General features: G+C 39.8%; 1 protein-coding gene across 1 annotated transcript in view; it reads right to left on the reverse strand.

The window, feature by feature from the left end:
* Positions 1-21,744, reverse strand: part of THSD4 (thrombospondin type 1 domain containing 4) — a 288,225-nt gene that overhangs the window by 259,940 nt on the left and 6,541 nt on the right. The window contains exons 2-3 of the mRNA XM_032195197.1: positions 8,301-8,405; positions 4,412-4,481 (exon numbers count right to left, since the gene is read on the reverse strand). Coding sequence (XP_032051088.1) covers positions 4,412-4,481; positions 8,301-8,329 — 99 coding nt within the window. The 5' untranslated portion in view covers positions 8,330-8,405. The remainder of the gene's footprint in view (positions 1-4,411; positions 4,482-8,300; positions 8,406-21,744) is intronic.

Genomic DNA, 21,744 nt, shown 5'->3' on the forward strand with positions numbered 1-21,744 from the left:
TTTAAGCCCCTGATGCCCCATGCTTAAGGAACCCAGTACCTTTAATGAAAATAAATAAATAAATAAATTCAGAGTTCCATTATAAAGCAGGTTAAAAATAATGAAACCATTGGGCCTTGATTTTCAAAGTGTATTTGCACTAAATAATTTTTTGACTCCCTCTCCAGCATGAAGCTGAAGATTAAAAATTACCTAAATTACAAATTTTGGTAATTTTATTACCTAAAGCATGTTAACCCGCAGCGTGGACAGGGAATTGGTTACAGCCCTGGGAGAGCAGCAACCTTCTTACAGGTGGTGTTCTGGACACTCTGTTGCATTAAAAGGGTAAGTTTAAAGGAAACACATTTGCACAGTCTGTATCACTCACCAGTTCCCTAAAAATCCCTGCTAATTACAATATAAACACCGACAGCCAGAAAGGCTCCATTTCCCCATGGTTTCAGTGAGTGCAACAGCACGTATATCTATCTGGTTAAAGTCAAGCACCTGCACTGAAGGCGTGTGGATATGCTGACCTGTAGCACGCTGCAAGACGAGTATGAGCTACAATCAGTTTTATGGAACTGATGTATAGGGAGATGTAGCAGCAATGTACAACAGGTATCTTATAAAACAAGGAATACATTGCAGAAAAATGAGCGGCACCAGCAAATAGCCGTAAGCAACACGTACACACACGCACGGGCAGTAAGCTGCCCCAGCAAAACCCTCTAGAGTGCGTGCAGCCCAGCAGGACAGAGCCACAGGAACCCCACAGCAGGGCTGCTAGCAAGAGCTGGTTTGCAACTTAGCAGGTCCTGACAAGCTACAGATTTCACTCCCTGCTGACCTTAGGGGGGGAGCTTTGCCCTACCTGGATTCCAAGGCAGGATTACTCAGGGCTTTCTGTTACCAAGCTCCCAACACTCAGCCAAGGCAGAAGCAAGGTGGTGCCCAGCTGCGGTGGAGATCCCACGGCACTCCTCCGAACTGCTAGACATTAGCTCTGATGCTTTGGCCAAAAGCCAAGCGTAGATACTAACTGCTTTGTCTAACTTCAATTTCCCCCAGTTTCAAGGATAGAGTAGATTAGCTTCATGCTTCACATTTTACATTGTTACGGCGTGTTCAGCTGCATTAGGCAGCCCTATCCTTTTCAGTTAGCAGAACAATGACTTTTACAGGGTGTGGGAGGGTAAACCAACAGTAGACATTAAGAAACCGCCACTCACCGTCACTATCACAACATAAATGCAGCTGTAGGACCACATTTATACACAACATTTCCTGTATGAATCTTAACATTGATATAATCGTCACAAGCAGTAACCAAATTCCTATCATCTGAAATAGCACGGGAAGTTATCGTACTCTGTACACTCTCCCTCTACATTCACACTTGGATCTCCATTTTCCTCTTTCTACAGCCCAGCAGAAGGGACCATTCCTAACACCGTAAGCCCTTGGCAGCAGTGTAGTGTAATGGAACAAGCGAGCAAGCCTGCCACAGAAAATAAAAATGGAAGACAAAGACAGAAAAAAATAAAGAACCCATTCATTCCTTGATTTCTTTACAGACAAAGGAGAGCAAGAGAAAAGCTCGTCTCCTCACTTTTACCCCTCAAAGTACGTTGACCAATTCATCCAAGAAAATGCCAGAATTCCTTTAAGTCTTAGTGTTTGATTTTACTTGCCATATATAATGGTCATAGGACAAACATCAGGGAGGTGTATGACTGCCCAAAAAAAGATCTATCCAACCACCGAAATGTGGGTGTTCAGCAACTTTAAAACTGTAGATAGAGGGATAGGGGCATGAGGCAAGGCAAGCAGAGGCAATGCGTTATTTGTAACCATCTTGTCCTGAAGCGAATGGGAAGCTCCTAGATCCCCATGGTCAGTCCACAGTGACAGATTGATTTGATTAAAAGAAGTTCTGATAAGCTCCTAACTCGTGTTCTGCCAACACAATCAACACAGTGCTATTATGTGGTGGATTTAAGGAGAACAGAGAAAACAGAGGTGTCTCAGAGATTAATCCTAGAAGCAAAACATCCATGGCTACTGAAAATAAACAAAATACCAACACCAACCCCTAAAACTCCAGCAAAACCAGAAAAACTTAACCTTGCACAAAAAAAACTTTATCCTATAGATAGGGAAGTAACATCTGAAGTAGCTGTTAAGTGTAGAAATTCCCTCTCATGAACAGAAGTGCTATTTGAGTAATGATGAGTTTTGGCCATTACATTGCAGTGCTACTCCGGTACATCTCCATGGGTAACTCAGCTGATCTAACAGCTCACCACAGCAAAGCGGAGGAATCTTGCTCATTTCATTCAAGTACTTGACAAATATTGCAGTGCCCCAATGAAAAGCTTGTAAAAGCAAACCCTGACACTTCTTCCACGCATTGAAAATCAGTTGGATAATATACTGTACCTCCATTAAAGTCAGTAGTAATATACAATTGGGCGACAAAAAGATGCACATAAATTCAAAGAAACTACACTGTTTCAATGCTACTACTTAATAACAGAAGCAGGAAGCCAATACAAAGCAATATTTACACCAGAATTTTTTTTGGACAATCTTTACTACTGCATACGCTACCAATTTCACTAAAATAAGCAAAGTACAGCTATAACTACAACTTACTGTTTTAATTCAGCAACATAGGATCAGTTAACAATCCACCCATGGATGACTTCTGAAAAGCTGGGAATACAGACTCCAGTGTTTGTCCAGGAAGAGGACTGTTATGTTTCATAGTTTAACCTTTGGTTCATCACAGCATGGCACTTAACAGAAAAGGTTAAATAGTATTTATTCAATAAAATAAGTGTGGGGAGAGAGAACAGAGATCTTAACTGCATGATGAGCAGCAGGAGGGCTGTTCGTATGTCCAGTACTGATGGACAAGAGAAGTTAATCACTCAAATATTAAGAAAAGATTTCAGTTTAAACAGTTTGAGACAGCTTGGTTGATTTTTAAACACAAATGGTGATTATTTGGTTTCATGCAAAGTTTCCTCCTCCTTTTGCTACTACTGATAAATACTCTGGCCTCATTGAAGAGGTTGGTTGATATTTAGAAATTATATTCTATGAACGTAAGTTCAAAGTAAGTTAGATAAGGAAAAAAAAACAACATCCTAGAAACTACTGACCAACACTACAACCTTTGTATTCCAGAAGAAGCAATAAAAATCTTTTGCATAGTAATTTTTGTTTTTACCTAATGATTTTACAAATTTAGTATATTTGCATTATTCACCAAACCTGTGCAATGTACATTACTTGACATCTTTTAATTATTAATTTACTGGGTTTGAGTACCAACTTAGAGATGAGACAGATATAAGATCACAGACTACATAGAAACAGAAGAGCACTCAAAAGGTTTCTCCCTCATGTCTCTGGCAGAATCACCAATACCCTCATTCCTGGCAAGTATCTGTCCAACATATTCACCAAGCCTCCATCATGGAAATGCTAGAAGTTATCAAGTAAATGTGACCTATTATTCATTATATCCTTACTGTGGGAAATTTTTTCTAATAATCAAACCCAAATTTCCCCTGCCAATTTCAATCCTTTACTTCTCATCTATTCTACTGCAGAGGTAAAGAATAGACCTCTCTTTGGCACTTCAGAGTATCTGGAGATTATGTCTGCTCCTCCCCCTCAGCCTTCTCTTTAGACTAAACAACCCAAATTTGTTCAAACTCCCCTCAGAGGTAAAATTGTAAAACCTCCCGAGAATAATTCACTGCTGCCCTCTGTTTCCAAATCATCCACTACTTTCCTGAAAAGCAGTGCAAAAATCTAAAAGAAGTTTTCCAGCTGAGGCCTCACTAATACTGAGAAGGATAGAAGGGTCCTCTGTACTGTGTGCTGGCTGCATGCCTTCTTAGATGTGCATGTGAACTTTTCACAAGAGCACAAGAAGAAAGGTTTACAGTTTCCAGCTCCAGTCTCTAGCAATTTCAGTTTTAACACCTAAGTGTGGTTTGGGTCCAGTATCTGCTTCAGATGCTTACAGATCTCTGTAAGAAGAAGTGCTACCTATGAGCAACTGGATGCTTCTGCTAATCACTCCATATTTGAGTGCTGCTCTCACTGATGTGAATTATTTCTCCCATTTGTCTTACATGATGAAAATGCTCTAAACTTTAAGCAAGCTGTCACAGCTGTATTTGTGACCTACAACACACCATACACTTTCATTATATCTGTTTATAACGCTCACCTGATTAACTATGATGGGGCTCTTTTAAAAACATATATATTAATATGAAAACATACACACACAACAAAAGCTACATTATTCCCAGATCTTTATCTAGATTGCATCACTTCACACATCTTCCTCTGTTTTCAATGTTTACCTTTAAGTACACAATTTCCGAATATTTGTAATGCTTACCTTTCTGTGTTCAATTGAAGGCTGTGGGATGACAAACTGAAATCCCAGCACTGCTAGTGAACTGAGAAGTCTGAAAAAAAAAAAAAAAAAAAAAAAAAAAAAACAAATAGAGAAACAGAACACATCATTGCCACTAATCCAAACCACACACACCTATAACCCATTAAAGGGTTTGACGCTGCGAGGGCTTATTTACACATTTAAACAGCATTACTAAGCAAAGCAGACTCACTAAGCTGTGTGAAATGTTCTTATGACATTCTCCTCACTACACAGCAGGCAGAAACAAGTACACACATTTATCTATAAAGCAAAAGTGCACCAAGTAGAATCCACTAACAGCATTTCATATAACATTATGTTTAAATTAAAATATTTTTCAAAGTGCATACTTTTACACCTCAGCATTTGGTGATTAAATTGACATATGCTCCACAATTTTTCTGAAGTGTTAGGTAAGAGTTCGGCCATATGTGGACTGAGTCTGTTTCTAACTCTGGTTCCTCGTTTTGCAGATGTACACTCCACCTCCAGCACACAGGAAACATGCAAAGAACCTCCATGATTCTGCAGAATGTAGGTTCTTCCCCAGCTGCCTAACACTTATGGAAATTGAATAACCTAATGGGCACAGAAGATGGAAAGTAGCGGACACAGCTCACCAGAGACTCAGGATAAGCAGCCAAGCATCACCCCAGTCCCCACATCTTCAATCTGAAAGGAGTCATAATGGGAAGCAAGCCCAAACAAACTTTGTTCTGTCAAGCCTCACCACTGTAATGACTCCTAAGAGCCCGTTACAAGTTTGGTTCAGTTAGCTCACTCTTTTGTTTGCTACAACTTGAATAGGGGACTGGTTTGCATCCTCCTAGAAAGCCCTTCATCAGAAAACCCAAAAAGGTAAGAAAGAGGGAAGATTAAGATATCTTTATTTCTACTGGGAGTTTGACTTCTCAGTTTACAAAGGGAATCTTTTGGACCCCCCATGAAGGAGAAAGCTGCTAATGATTTGCTGAATTTCAATGCAGAAATAAAACTGATGGATTTGGACACAAAATCCATCTGCAAACTAATGGACCAGACAAAATCCAGCTGTGCTTCCTACTCCCAGCCCCTTCCTTTGCTTACTATGCAGTAATCCTTTAAATATTTCACATTGTTTCAGGTATTTTCAGAGAAAAGATCAACTAAACTAAAACAGGTGGGTTTTTTTGTTTTTGTTTTACAAAGCATTTGATTACTGCAAATAAATATATTCTTCTACTAGGGAGAATGTTTTTATTGAGTTTTCTATTTTCTAAATTTCTTGCTAACAAACCGCAAGAGGAACTGTTAGGTAAGCATTTATTGCACATGGCCTTTCATCACTTCATCACCATAGTCTATGCCCCTCTCAAAGCAAATAAAAACAAAAACATTTAAATAAAATTAAAAAATAATAATAATAAAAAAAGCAACAAACAAACATTCCTTACTGCCACAAATGTAGAAAAAAAATGCAAAAACACTTTAAAGGTCCATTAGAGAGAAGTATTTTATTTTACATGGCTATCATTTGTGATAAAGCTAAATACAAAGGAGGCAGATGAAATTGGTGCCAGTGTAAGATGCTGCAAAGAAGCTACAGTAAGAGCCCAGACACGCAGTTCAGAGCAAGGCTCAAATCAGACAGTGGTGGAATGAAGGCAAATGCATGACTGAAGAAACTGATTTGACAATCACACCCAAAATCAAAGGTAGAAACAGAAACAGAACTCAGACCTCCAGTTGCAGTGATCTCCTAACTACTCTCAATGAAAATATGACAAATTTTAAAGTAGGCAGAGCTCAGCTTTTGACAGGGCCAGCCTACATCCTCTGCAAGTTATATTTAACATCCTTTTCAGAAACTTCCTATCCATTATCTACACTCCTTTATGGCTTCTACTCCCTATATTCCCCCAGAGCACCTGAAAGAAAGGTCAAAATTTGCATAAGAAAAAGAATGCCTTCATCCACAAGAAGCACAGTGGGTTTTTCTGATTAGTCAGAAGGACAAGAGACTTCCACGAATAAATTCTACTGGAATAATGCACAAGGTCGGTAGTTCTGAACTGAGTGAGAACTGCAATCTTCAAAGCAAATCAGTTAAAGATTTCAGTTCTAAAATTCAAACTTTTAGTGTATGGTCAGGAAAAGCTTGACACATTCTGTAACGAGGTTGCATTACAAGTGACATCTGTACGTATGTACTCAAGAACAATGAAGTTGGTTTTTAAGTTTACTTCTGCACTTGGGTCTCCCAGAAACACTGGCGTAAACCTGTTGTTTCAAACACATGGCAAAACTGGCAGGAGTACTTAAGCCAGCCTGAGGTAAGCCTCTAGCTTCAAATCAGTGTGTGTCGATTTAATTTTGTAAACGTTATTGCTCTCAGTAGCCTTTATTTCTTTTTTTTTTTTTGTCAGCCATGCCAGACTAATATTAGGCCTTCTGAACTACAAAAACAGGCTTCTCCAATTTCAGCTTGCTTCAGGTATTCTTGCTTAGCACTAAAGCCAAAAAGAACAAGTTCTCTTCAAATAAAGCAAAACTTCTCAAGGACACATGAACATCTACAAATCGCTGATTGATGACTGTTTAATTCAGGTTTCTGAGTAAAGACCTTGCTGGTAAAGCCCATGCTTTCATGGTTATGGTATTATTGGTAGCCAAGCAGTTAGTTTAAGGCAAAATCAGGAATCTATCCAAGTTGCACAACAGTAGCTCAAAGTGCAAACATGCCCACTTTCTTTTACTGACAATACCCAAAACCTGTTTAACTGAGGGGAAAAATGAAAGCTATAGTAGCTCCCTACTTTAGGAGTGGAAAAAAAAGGTTTGCTATCTAATTCCTCATTTGGAATACCTCTCACAGATCCTCTCCCACTGCAGTGAACAGTAACTCTCAATGAATGAAGCTGGAGGGTACCAAAGCAGATTTCTTTTATGGTTACTGCCCCTTGTGAGTTGTACTTTTAAGAAAGGCTATCATGGCCAGCTGTGGATTGTCCAGTCAGGAGTGAAAGCATTTTAGCCATGTGATCAGCTGCATTTCAGCTCTTGTCCCATATTCCTGTCTTCCTCCCCAAGTGAAAGTCTGCAGGACAGCCCAAGCCTGGGACAGCTTTGGGGAGATATGTAGGGATAAGCCTCAGCAGGAAAGATAACACAAATAGCGTCAATAATAGGACACCCATTCTGATGGGGAAACTAGAGGGTGCCAGAATTCAAAGACTGATGTCTGAAATTCCCCATGAGGAACTTCAGATCAGAGGTGTAACTGACAGTACCTCCACACAAACGGAAGAGTATGTGGACATGTATGTGGTTCACTAGTCTGCAGCTGTCATTCCTAGCAGAGGTTCCTGTAGCATCACAGCAGCGTGTTTTCTCTCAATCTGCTTGCCCAGCTACAGAACTGGACAGAGCAGCTTAATAAAAGGTTAGTGTTTCCCTGTCAGAAAAGCTGTTCAAAAGGTATTTCCCGTATTATCCCACTGTCAAGCTGTTTCTGGAATGCATAATACAAATCTTAGACTGAATTGCAGCACAGGTACTAAAACAAGCAATTACACTGCCTCGTTAAAAAAAAAAAAAAAAATCCAATAAAATATTCTGTCACAATGACACACAAATGATGCTCTAAGCAGAAACAAATAATGAGAACTTTCTCTTTTTACTAACACCAAGAAATACTATGCCTAGGATACATGGACATTATTATTTTGTCTTTGGACATGATTTTTATTTATCCTCCTATTATCCAAATACATATAACACAAAAGCAAGAGTCTACCAAGTTAATATTTCCTGCAATCTGTTACAAACATATTAAATCAGATTTAAAATGTTTTGTTGCATTACTTACCTCAAAGAAACTATTAAACTGTCTACCATGATCCTTTAATGCAAAGTGTCTTGCAGGGAAAAATACTCTTCACTGTAGTAAAGCACAATGCAGGTCAAACAAACCCTAAAGAAAGAAAGAGAAAAAGATTTAACACTGCTCAGTGTTTTTCGGGATGTCTAAAAAACTGGATACAGACCGGCGTTAGTCATTTCTACCTGAATTCAGGGACTTTACGACCATTCAAACTGTAAAACCAACAAACAGACTTGACACACCTCATTTGGGGTGACAAGACTTAAACAGTGCCAAAGTGCTTGGCTGAAAAAACGTGGAATGCCAAATCTTGATCTGATTCCCACGGGTGCAGAACTGATGTTTAATGTACTTGCCTTCCTATCTCACATCCCTGGTAAGTCAACTGTATGATGTTGAGCCTTTATTGCCACTATAATAGGGATCTTATTTATTTAATTGTGAGTAGCTTTAAAGATTTCTATGAATAGAAAACACAGAAGTGAAGAATTTCTGTTGTATAGCAGTGTATTAACACACACTGCATTTTGTGAACAAAGCAAGGATCATTCTCTTCTGAGTCTTCAAGCAATCTGCAGAAGAAACAGGGAAGAGCAGAGTTGTTCCCTCTCACCAGACAGTGATCCCAGCCACATGCCTGGCCCATAGTCACGCATGGTAGCTGGGGTTAAACAGCATTCAGAACCCAAGTTCAACAGATCCTTATTTCTTTCTCAGTATTATCGTTGCTTCAGGATCATTGCAAAGGCAGAGTAGCCCTACCAGCCCTTGAAAGAGTTACTACCTCGATGCACTCTCATTTGTTTAGGAACTTTCTCAACTGTTCGGACACCTGGGAGTTCTTATTTTGGTAAAGCTTCAATTGTACATTTGACGCCTAAAATGTTGCACTTGAATTAGACAGGAAAGCAGGAAAGATCTCTGTAGTATGGAGATCCAATATAAACTGGGGGGAGATGGGTTTGAGGGAGGGAATGGAAAGAGGAAATAAAACACTGTTAGGACTAAAGCATATCCATAAATTTAAGAACTTTGTCAACCACTATCTGTATCTTGCCATTTACAAGCGGTTACATGTTGAAATGCTGTGGAGTGCACAGAAACAAGAGAACATTGCTGTTCACAGATAAAAAGCTCTCAATTTCTGTCAGGCAGCCAGGTAATTAATACCTGCCTACAGAGGGAAAAGACATCGAGAACTTAAAAAACCACACGGTTAGATAAACTACTGATCCTGTGCTAGAAAATGGGGATTGTTTAGAGGCAACTGGGCAAGCTGAATAAAAAAAAACAAACAACAACATAATAATTAAAAAATATATATAATAATAATAATAAATGTGGGTTTAAGAACTCGCAAAATATTCCTAACAACTTGAAAAGACAATTCCTGTTATGGCCTCAGTTCACTTGTTTGCTTTTAAACAGAAGGCATTAACAATTGGGCACTTGGAGAAGCACCACGACAGAAGTCCCCCACCGACAGCTTAGCTGTGCAGAGGAAAGCTCCAGGACCCGGCTAAACTCCATCTTTTCTTTCTGCAGTTCCATGCTTGTCAGTAGATCTACGAGGCTTCCTCACATTTATTCGCCAGTTTCACTGCTTAATGTCATGCTTTCTTTGTTGTTGGGTAGTTCTTTGGTGTTGTTTTTTTTTGTTTGTTTTTTAAGGAGATGTGGAGCACTTCAGAAAACAGATTTTGTCTGTACTAAAGCTACACATGTAAATATTAAGTCCACACATACAGCACTAACACAAAGAATGAAGACATATCCCCTCAGAAACCATTTCTAACAGACATTCTGAATTATGAAGGAAACAAAAGTCTCACTCCCTGCAACCTGCCTGACTGAAAATGGAGAACATGCTGGTAAGATGCATTGTCACCAAGGCTTCAAGTTCTCAGCATTCTGTGTGGTGCTTTTTTGTTTCTTTGTTTTTTTCCCCTCAGATGTACTCTCTTGTACTGTTTTTTCATTCTTCGAGAATCTTTTTATCCCCCATCCTTGTGTGGAGGGACACAACCCCAACAGCACATTGTTAGATGATACAACCAGAAGAACTGTGCACCCTCCTAGCCCATGCTGCAAATTACACCTATTTGAAAAGCAGAAAATGTATTGTTAGCAAACTAGCTTTGCTAAGAGGCTGGAAAAAAAAACAAACAAACAACAACAACAAAAAAAAACACACAAAACCAAACCTTCAGCGTCTCTGGAGATTATTCTCAAAAAGAATGCCTAAAGTCTTGGCATAGTTTTACCATTTTTTTTCAGTTCATCTGTATCTTTACTGTCCTTGGCAGCTCGCACTACAAACTCAAATTCCAACAGCATTTCGATGCATTTTTCAAAGCACTTCTGACTGCAACTCATATGTGCATTTCTTTTGAAATAGCAATTTTTACACTGTGTGCTGCAAATGGTAAGCACCTAAGCAACTTAAGAGCTTGCTTTCAAAATGACTAAAGCGCATAAGTGTTTAGAGCATACTGAAAGCAATGTCATTTTGACACGGGTGGTTTTGATATGAAAATGTGCAAACATGGCAATTACGTTCCCTCCCAAAGATCCAGGGCAAAACGAATACCTGAAATGGCTAGACAGTTAACACTAGGATTGAATTTTGGCATGACAACTTTCAAAAGCCTGGTGAGGTGTAAAATGTGTTAGCTGATCCAATAAGTCAAGCTACCTTTCCACAAGAGGCTTAAAAGTACTATAGACCTACCTGGCAAAAAGACTTTCTAGTACCCATATTTATAGCAGAATAGACCACATCACCTCAACTGGAACAAACCACATTCCTGTACTGGAGCAGAGTTAGCAAGACTTTCCCCGCTGCATTAAAATATTTGACATTTCAACCATCTTCCCCATTTCACCCCACAGTGGGACAAAACTAAATCTGTGAAACTCAGAAGGGGAAAAAAGCCCAGCACCAGACAGGATGGGACAGGATTAACACCTCCTCTCCAGAGCACCCATGGCCTGACAATCCGAAGGGAGACGTGTCCTAATGCATGTAATAAAACTTGCATCAGGTCACGGAAAATGAGATTGGCTAAATAGATCCCGATTCACGTTTCCTCCCTCCCCTTTTGCACTGCAGGTGAGCGATTCCAACTGCTACCAGGCTCATCAGTTATACTGTCAAGTGGTGAACTAATCATAACAGTCTTTCCTTTTGATATTTACTGAGATTAACACTCTCAACACTACCCACAGAGTGTCTTTAATCACCTCAGCCTCACCTACAGCCAGACACTGCCACCCCTTGCCAGCAGGTCTCAGACAGGAGCCTAAGTGAAATTACAAAATGAAAACACTGATTTGTAATGGAGATTTCAAAAAAGAGGGAGAGATGGAGAATGGGAGTAACTTACAAAACAACAAACAAACAAAAAAGGAATCTATTAGGCTCATAGGCAAGCTCAGAAGTTTGCTGAGACAGACACAACTAGATGTCTCAAAGCATTACACGATGCAATATACAGAATTATCAGGTCAGACACCTGTGACACTGTCAGAAAGTTAAGTAAAGAGGAAAGTCTACTGGGAAGTCAACAGTAAGACTTCCTCCTTGCCTAATTAACCAAAACCCACTTCTTCCAATGAGGTGGCTTGCAAGAAGCTAATGAATCAGTTACCTTAACTTCTTAAATACTGCAGGACTACTCACACGCAATTTTTCCAGTGACTGTAGCCTTCGTGTATTGTAGGTGGATGGTACTCCACGTGCATGAATTGCAACGTGATGTTAGCATCAACCTATACTTCTCAAGCCCTGCCAGGTGTATGCACCCACATTCATCTGGGCACTGACTACAACAGAGAATTCCCAGTAATAGCAGATGGACGCACACGTACTGAACGCCCAGAGACCAACCATTCTAACCCAGCAGTGACGTGCGGTACTTCATGTGCAAACACACACAAACTCAGCGCAGTTCAGAACTGCTCTGTCTGTGTAGCCTATTTTATCTTGTTGACTTAAATATATGGCAAGCCAAGTTAAATTTCCTTCAATGTTTATCTTCCTGGTTAGATTATATATCTTGCCAGCTACTGACAGCAGGAACTTGAAGTAGCTATGGAACTGCAGCATCATTCCAAAGTTGTATCTGCTGATGTGCAAAGCTCTGTTTTTATATTATTTAGGAAATAGTGTTAACAAATATTATTTAGAATTACTTAAATCAAAAAAGTATAAGTACCTTTTAATATTGCCTTTGAATCTGTTCCCTTGCACAATGGTAAAGCGTGGTGTATTTATCAGTTTAGTTACTCACATCTAATAAATGATGTTAAATGAAGATCCTTTGGCTTGCATCCCAAAGTCTCTACATTCACAAGACCTGGATAAAGCACCTCACAGTGTACCAAATTTACCTAGCTCCAGAATTTGTGTGTATACCCAACTGCTTGTACCGTAACTGATGACACCTACCAGCAGAGTTTTAATCTCTTGAAATATTCATTAATTACATTAAAAGATACAGTTGTCTCTGAAAGCTGCATGACAGACAGAGTCAGCGTTAGACCTGAGGGAAGGTTCTGATGCTCAAATGGAGCGTACATTTTTGTTAAATCAGAAACTGCAAGTTACTCCGCCTAACCCTGAAGGTACCTCTCTGTTTTAGTTTAAAAACTTTAAAGTTCTCCTTCTGGGTGTGTCCAGAACTACTGCAGTCCAAGAAAGCTCTGTGCCTGTCTCCAATCTATTCTTGATCAAGATCCAGACATTTTCGTTCCTTTACCTAAAATCTCTCACACACACACACAAAAAACCACAGTCCAGTAAACATGCTGCATAAACAGAGACACGACCAAGCCTCGTAAATTCACAGGAGCAACTGCCAATGGCCTTGAAGCGTGGGACAGGCCCTGCACTGGCACAGGGCACAGCCTGCCAGGAGCCGGGGTGAAGGTGCCAGCTGCTCGTCGTGCTGCGGCAATGGGGGAGATGCATGAGAGTCCTCGAGACAACAACCCCAAATAAAACACTAACCATGAGGTTGAGGGCAGTCCTGGAGTAGTCTGAAATTTCAGTCCCATTTCTAGAGCCCCCATTTTTTATTTTTTATTTTTAATTCCTGTGAATCTCAACTCTTCAAAAAACAATTTCAGCCGTGTCAGTAGAATTCAGCAGAAAACCACGTAACCTGATTATGTGGCAACCAGAAACATTCAGTTCTTTAAACACTAGTAGACAACCTCAAAGTTGGGGAAATCCAACAGTGACCATACTCCCAATGTCTTTACTGTATCTAGCCCAAAATACCCATGCACAGCATGCATATTGTTGCTTGTAAAATACTGTTGTGCTGGAGGACAACAATTCAACCATTTTTGCTTCAGTCTTTTTAAATTATATATGATTTAATTAAAGATCTAATGGGTTGTGTCATTGATCTTGAAAGTAAAGGGAGAAACAATAATAATAGGCACTCACTTTATACATTGTGAGATAGTCATAATATGTATGGCAAGTAGGACCGGTTTCTTCAATATTTCCTTAGATTTCTTTTCTTAATATTTGTTACCATTGGTTATGTAGAATTAATGTAGTATTGGTTGAACACATATTATTAAGTAAATAATATAAAAGTAAAAATAAAATATCGAACCTGAGGCCAAAAAAAAAAAACCAAAATCAGATGTCAGAAAATTTGAATTCTTCTTCAATTCCTTGAAATAATCCAGAAAAATGCCGCCTGTTGTTCAAGACTGAGGCTGAACCAAGATTGCCATTTTAACTGCCTCCTTCACCTTTTGAAAACACTAGCTAATCTTCACAAACATTGTATTTTAGGTCCTCATGTGTGGTTTCTAGGCAAAAAAACAAATATGTAAAAGGTAAAATGAATCACAGAAATGAGATCATAAATCTCTCTAAATTGGCAGGGAGATTCTTGGGATGTAACTCTGTGTGGAAACTCTTGCAAACCTATCTCAAAGTTCATTTCACGTTGACAGGCTGTGTAATTTTGGCCAAATCCCTGGCATTTATTTTTTATTTTTTTTAACTGTGCTTAGTAACTTCAGTTTTTTAGAAGAATGATCTCTTACGATGACAATTAATTTTGTTCTCCTTTAACATAACTTCTTTTCTACAACCTGAATATTCCAAAGCAAAGACGTAGAAGGGAATGCATATGTCAGAGGAAGGGAGAGGGATCCAGATTATATGTTAAAGACCATTTTCATAAAAACAGTCTTCCCTAACTTCTCCATAAACCTGATCAACATTCATCTGACTCCTGGTAATGAACGAAAGAAATAGAAGAAGCAATGGTTAACAGCCTAAAAAGCCAGCTGGTTACCTGGCACCTCTCTAAGCACCAACTCGAAATACAGGTGAATCCTGTGGCATGACAAGCAATAGAAATGGGCTTGTGGGAACTTCAGTATGAGGCAATAACTGTGATCCTGCCTGCAAAATGAGCAGCGAGAGCACCAACTGATTTTTAACAAGATGTTATTCTAAATACTTTTCTACCAAGTACAGGTAGCCGAAGTGGTGCCTTAGATGCACAGTTCATGCACTGCGTCCAGACCCTGTCCTTGCTTCGGGGACTCCAGTATAATTCCTGCTGTGACTGGGAGTTAAAATGCTCTAGCCAGTCATATTTAATTTAGAGAAGTACCATAAGCTCAATTTCAGTCTCCAAGTTTATTTATTTAGTAAAAGTCAGAACAATATTGATATTTCAAAGTACAGGAGTACATTTTGAAGCAATTAGCAATATTAGTCTCCACTAATTTCTTCACTGATAACTAACTCAAAGAAAATGAGATTTTCGTGAAGTCATGAAAGGAGAATAAGAAAGTTGTTTTCAGAACACGAGGTGTCTGAAATCAAAGGAAGTCTTCCAACTCTCCACCTAGTTTAGTTTGAGTTTCTTCAAAAACACAGGCTTGCAACAGTGTTCAATTGCAGTTTACATGAAGAGGTAATGACGGCTCTCAGAGGCCCTTACACCTTTTGGATGAAAACCGAAGACCCACCAGCCTCGCTCAGAGTTGTAATACCTACTGCCTGAAAAACTCATAGGAAGCAAATCTTTCTGTATAGCTAATGGAAGGCACACGTACGATGTATTTCAGCTGTATAAGCAGCTATTTCTAAGGAACACAGCTGGGAGACATCTCTCTCATAAAGCAAAAACCATGTATATGCTATGATTATTGTGCAGGTAGAAGATAGCTGCCTTTTATAACGAGGAAACACTGTTTTCTAGCCAACTGTTTAAGAAGGACTTCTGTCTGGCAGAACACAAGTCATATTTTCAATTTTTAAGCAACTGACCATGAGAATTAAGCTTTCAAACTGTTCAATACACATCGCAAACACACACCCAAACATCAGCATCCCTTACATTGAAAAAAAGGGAACAAATTTAGAAGACTGTACTTCAGGGAATAATTTTTTGGTGGCCTGAGCATCAGGCACCGTTCAGCAGCATACAGCGGTAAAGATCAAGCGTCCCTCCTTGTGACGACACCCTGTGAGACCTTTCATTGACTAGGATATAGAAGTGTGCATCATTAACCTACCCCAATTAACTTTCTGCATGACTCCAATAAAAATGAAAAGCCTGAAGTGAAAGCACCCGTTCTCTGATTAGGGCTGCTCAGTACTAACAGGACGACAGGAAGAGCCAGCAGTGCTCTAACACACACAAGCACTTTCAGCAGTCAACACCCTGAACTTCAGAGCCGTGATTTTCAAAGGAAGAAATTCAATAGCAGCTGAATGCTCAAATCTACCACTGTCCCCACAAAAAAAATATAAAAAATATTTTGTGTGCCTGTCTGTCAAGACAGTAGCTGAACACATGCAATGTCAAAACACTAACTTTCACAGTGTTCCTCCTCCTCCTCTTCTGCTGCTTTGGAGACTCCACAGGTGTTTGGGGCACCAGGCATTGCACACAACAGGGGGAAGAGTACGTGACAGAGACCTGAAACCTTTGCTTGCTTATTCAGAAAAAAATCTTTTCTTTGGAGTACCAGTGGAGGAAACATCACCGTGCAGAAGTAATGCCTCCAAATAACAATGCTTTTAGGAATACTTATACTTTGCTCCAAAGCAGACGAGTGATAAAGCTGGATCTGTAGAGGGACACGCCAGTCATCACACCAAACCCCTTTTCAAGCTCACTAGGCAACCCCGAGTGGAATCCTTGCTAGTCCCTGGAAGGGATCGCTACAGATCACCCGAGTGACCACAATGAGCAGAGCCTTGTGAAGGCTGACTAAATATTTCTCTTCTGCGTAGCTATTCAAGACCCTTATTGCCAGAGATGCTTAATTTTCTGCCATAAAACCTCATGCAGCAGAACAGAAACTGACTGGAACACGCATCTGTAAGCATAACACAGGCATCCGCTGAAATTACCATTGAGATCCTTGGGGCTCACTTCCACATTTCGGTTACAACTCCAAGAGCTTCTGTAGCATTACTCTCTGTGTACGGAGCTATAAAATGGGATAGAAGTCATCCCGGGAGATTTCAGAGATTTCCCTGCCTCGCATGTAACGCTGTGGTGTGGGTTAGGCATTCTAAAGAAAGGCTGGATTTCCCTCCAGAGTCGAGCAGGACTTCACACAACTCCTTTACTACAGAAGAACAAATTAAAAATATATATATGTTTGGTTTTGTTTTTTTTCAGTATGGGTAAAAGTAACATAATTCAGCCAGTCTACTTGCAGACAAAGAAAATCTGGATATCAAGGCTACAGCCAAACGAGTATCTCGCTCCAACGCATTCCAGCTGCAAGGGCAAAGGCAAAGGCGCTGGTATTCTGACAAGTACACCGCTGTGACTCGGTGCAGCGCTGCACTGCAGAGCACTGGCTTCCTGTACTCCCTCTGATGGAGATTAATGTGGGCGCACATCCCAAAATAACTCATCAAATCCTTTTCTACACAAGTTTTCAAGGACAAGTGTTTTAACATACATTTCAATACTGCCATAACTGAAGGGAAAAACAACACTGGCTATCTACTGACGTACATTTTGTACTAACCCACGTCCAAAAAAGTGACGAGGGCTTTTGTAATAAACACTGAACACGAAGAATGTCTTTTTCCTTTTGGTCCTCTCCTGCAGTCAACAAACCTGACTGCTTTATGTTGGCCAAAAAATGAGATTCCTTTTTTCCTTCATGCAATTCCCACCTGAATCGAGCGCCCCTTGAAGTGACCGGCACTGCTTAGGCAGCAGTACTGCCGCAGCCCAGCTGCCATGGAAGAAGCAGGCAATGCCTTTTAGCCACGGCACTGCCTGGGGGGTGCACAGACACAGGAGTACCATCTTCTCAGGAGCTCAAAGAGTCAGAGAGTGTCTTATAACATTTGGGAGAATCTAGAGACTGAATAGGTGCAGTACATGAGAGCAACTAGCAACTAGATTTCAACTAGGTACTGGCCAGATGCAAGCTTTGCAGGCACCTACACGGGTATATGTTTTAGGGAGCACTGAAAAACAAGTGACACATGTCCAGAGCAAATAGTGCTGTGATACTACAGAATTCAGAGAAATTCTGCACATTCCTTTGCTGAATAAAACACAGGTCAACTGCTCAGGTCCGTTCTGAAGGAGATTCCATATGCCTAGTAGCAAGGCTTGTGTGCCAAGATTTCTAAGAGTCAATACATATAACGATTGCTAGATCATGGAGAGAAACACAGCTCAACATCTTGCATAGGACACTTCAGAGACTGTGCTCTTGAAACATCTTAAATAACATTTTATAATTATTTCATCTCAAGTTAATTTGCTATTATACAACACTACAAGAATGACGAGATTCTAACCTCACATTAAAACCCTCTCAGATCTAAAGCTCCCCACATACAGGTATGGAAATGCAACAGTGGAAATCAAAGATTTATTGCTTTCCTCTATGTTCCTACATAATGACGAATAACAGGTCTAAAGAGAGGTCTTAAGAGACCACTGTGAAACGTGGTATTTGTTTCAGCATTTTGAATCAATATCTGAGAATTTAAGGCCAATGAAATTGTAACCTATCAATGGATCTCTGAAAGTCAACTACAGTAATGGCAGTAAGAAGTCTTGTAAATCTTCTGCAAATATTAAATTCTGCATGTAAATAAACAATACAGGTGTAACTCAGAGAAACCACTGAAGAACTGTCCCACGGACTTCTATTTAGCTTTCGCCCACAATAAAATCAAGATGAGGGCCACAGCATAAAACCACCAGACATCATTAACTTTATTTGAAACAAAGTCAGAGGATAATGTCTTAGAAGAAGGCCACTGTTGCAAAAACAAGGTAGGCAACCAAGAAAGTAGCATCAAATTGCCATCGTGTTATGCTTTTACCATTTAAAGAGGCACATTTGCAGAGGTGCAGCTCTTCTTTATGTGAAGATGTTAGTGGAGATGAAAAGGAAAACACCCAGTAGCCAACCTTTAACAAGAATTAGGGATGACAAACAGCAATATCATTGTATCTTTAAGAAAATGAAATGAAGACATGACACAACTAACAACAGAAGCTATGTAAAATCCCTATGTTCAGAAACCCAGAAAAAATTATGTTCTCAATTATATCCCTTGAGACTGAATTCACTGAATGTAGTAATTCTCCTCAAGCACGTTTGGTGCAGGCTTCTAGAAAATTCCTAATGCTTGTACCAATCATACCTCCACGTGGTGAATCCTCCTGCCTCCTGCATTTGAGAGGTGAATTGCAAGATCCTTTGAGGGTGGGGAGAGGGACCTGTTTATTCTTGCCCTGTCCATCTGAAAGGGATTTTAGACATCCTACAAATCTCGTCTTGCTGCTATGCCTCGTGCTCTGGTGGTCCACACGACAGTTAGTATTTCAGTCCATTTAACGTAACCTGCATGAACTGTTACACTCCTACAGGAGGTATCAGGCCTTGACAGACAACCCCAATACAATCATACATTCAAATAATCTCAGGTTATCAATCACTGCGCAGCAAAGTTGAAATATCTTACTAGCTGCAGATTAAAAAGCTGCCTATTACTAAAGAAATAGTTCGGCAGATGCCATGCAGTGGTCTGTGAAGAATGAGTTTAGGGTTGACAGATAAAAGATACTAACCTCACAAAGTCAGCAACAACCACTGTCACCCTTGCTAACAGCAATAACTCATAAAAATAGTGAGTCAGGAAAACGGTATTCCTCTGACTTGCAGCCATCCTTTCCACGTCAGGTTGCAGTCTTGACTTTTTCCCAGCCTATCAATAAACCTGCTACTATTTTTCAAGAGGGGTTTGTTTGACGGTAGGTCTAAGACTGAACTGCATAATCTGACTATGAAAGAAATAAACTGACTTTGCTATTTCCAAAATCATTCGCTGGATCTGAAGCATGAGTACCCACTCTCACATCTGCAAAAGAAATACGGGTTGAAGAGAAAAATCAATAAGAAGCATGGACTTACAAAGAGAGGCTGATGGAAATCTCTCTTTTAACAAACCAGCTGCATGGTTCAGGCAGAGCACAGTAGAAGCGTTACCGTAACGTGCCTCCCCACTTGGCAGCCATACACAACTTCATTTAGGTGAAGCAACCCCACTCTGAAACACAGCAGTTTGAGCAGAATTGCTACACTTAGTTTTAAGGGACCCTACAATGCTCAACTCAAGAGCACACCTCGACTGGGAGGATACCAAGAGGGGAAAAGCACAAGGACCACTACAGTAGTTACCCACTGACAGCATACACAGCCCTCTGGCAGTCTGTAAAGCCAGTGATGATTTCACACTGAAGTATTTCTTTATGCCTACATACAACGAGTATTTTAATGCATAAGCACCTTTGCTCACTATCTCCATTGATCAGGTGTAGCTTAAAACCAACACTTACTATCTGTAGTTTCAGACTCAGTAGTGATGTAAGTCACAACAAAATCCACTCTTTTACCTCTCTTTTCTGACCACAATAAACGCAGTTTCTGAAACTCATCTACAACACAGAAGCCTCTGCCATCACCATACCATGCTTCAGGAACTTTTGTAACCCTCTTAGCCCAGGCAAACCTATTCAAGTGGCTGGGCCTTTGCCTAAGTAAAGTAGGAATGAAGGATTCTGAACAGAGCCTTCATTGTGTCAGGTAAAAAGAAATCAAAGGTCATCTCTTGGCAGTAGGGCCTGAACTTATTTGTGCTGCAGGGCAGGTTAGTAGAGTGCACTGACCTTCATCTGACATCACTTGAAGCTTCAGGAAAAATATCCAAGTGCCTACAAAACTGAAAAACGGGGATGCAAAATGTGAGAGACAGATTTCTTGGCTTTTCTTGAAAACAAGCACAGCCAATTGCAAACTGCTGGGAAAGAAAACAGAGTAACTCCTTCAAGAGCGTGGACTTCAGATGCTGCTTTAAATATTGCCTATGCAGAGAGTTTAACAGGCAGAGCATGAAAGATCAGCGAGGATTTCAAAAAAAAAAAAAAAAAAAAAAAAAGTGCCTGAGTTTTATATTATTTTTTAAGTCAGCAGTTAGCATTCACTGCTGTTTAGCATATTGCTTGAAGTCAGAAAAAGTCAGGTTTTATACAGTGACCTGAGATCGTCTAATGGAGTCGCCGCTGCTGGAGATAGAGAGAAAACTTGCTGAAAGGAATGCAACCCAAGTGCAATCTCTCTCCAGGCGGTACTTGACACAGGGGTTCCTGGTTAAGCGTAAAATCTGCATGGTCTGAGTAAATGGGAATTCTGAAAAGGCCTTGTAACCTAACTTCAGAAAAAAGGCAAATCAAAAAGCAGAAACACACCAACCAACCCCACCTTTCTCAACCTGCAATTGCCAGCAAGAGACATTTGGAAACTGTTTCCCCCCCTCTTCCATTTCAAAGCAACAGAGACAAATCACAATTTAATCACAAGCAGCACGGTTCAAAAGAAGTCAGCTCATTTTCTGGCCAATTCTAACAGTATTAAAGCAGCAAAGATATTTCAGACCTTTCATCATTCAAAAACTGCACAGTTTTGTTGTTTTGTTGTTATTGTTGTTGTTACAATTTATTATTAATAATTATAAGTATTAATAATAATTAAGTTTCAAACACGCTTACATGTTACACATTCACTCCGGTGTAATGACTTTGGCCAGCAACAAATACAAGAAACTTTACGATGACAATTACAGCAGCATTGGCAGTGCCTAAGTAATAAATCTGAGCTTGAGTATGAAAATTTTTAAACATTCTTCCGAGAAGCGACCAAAGTACTTCAAACTTCTTAATGCCAATGTGAGTAAAAGCCTGAACTGTAAGTAGGAGGGAAAAAAAAAAAAAAAAAAGAAGAAAAAGAAAAAAGAAAGTCTTCAAGTCTTCTGCTGTGCAATATTGTGTTAATTTGTACAAATGATATCTGAAGTACAAGAATATAGGAAATTACATTTTTAATGTCTGTT

The sequence above is a fragment of the Aythya fuligula genome, chromosome 11 (genome assembly GCF_009819795.1).
Source record: "Aythya fuligula isolate bAytFul2 chromosome 11, bAytFul2.pri, whole genome shotgun sequence".
NCBI classification, from domain to species: Eukaryota; Metazoa; Chordata; class Aves; order Anseriformes; family Anatidae; genus Aythya; species Aythya fuligula.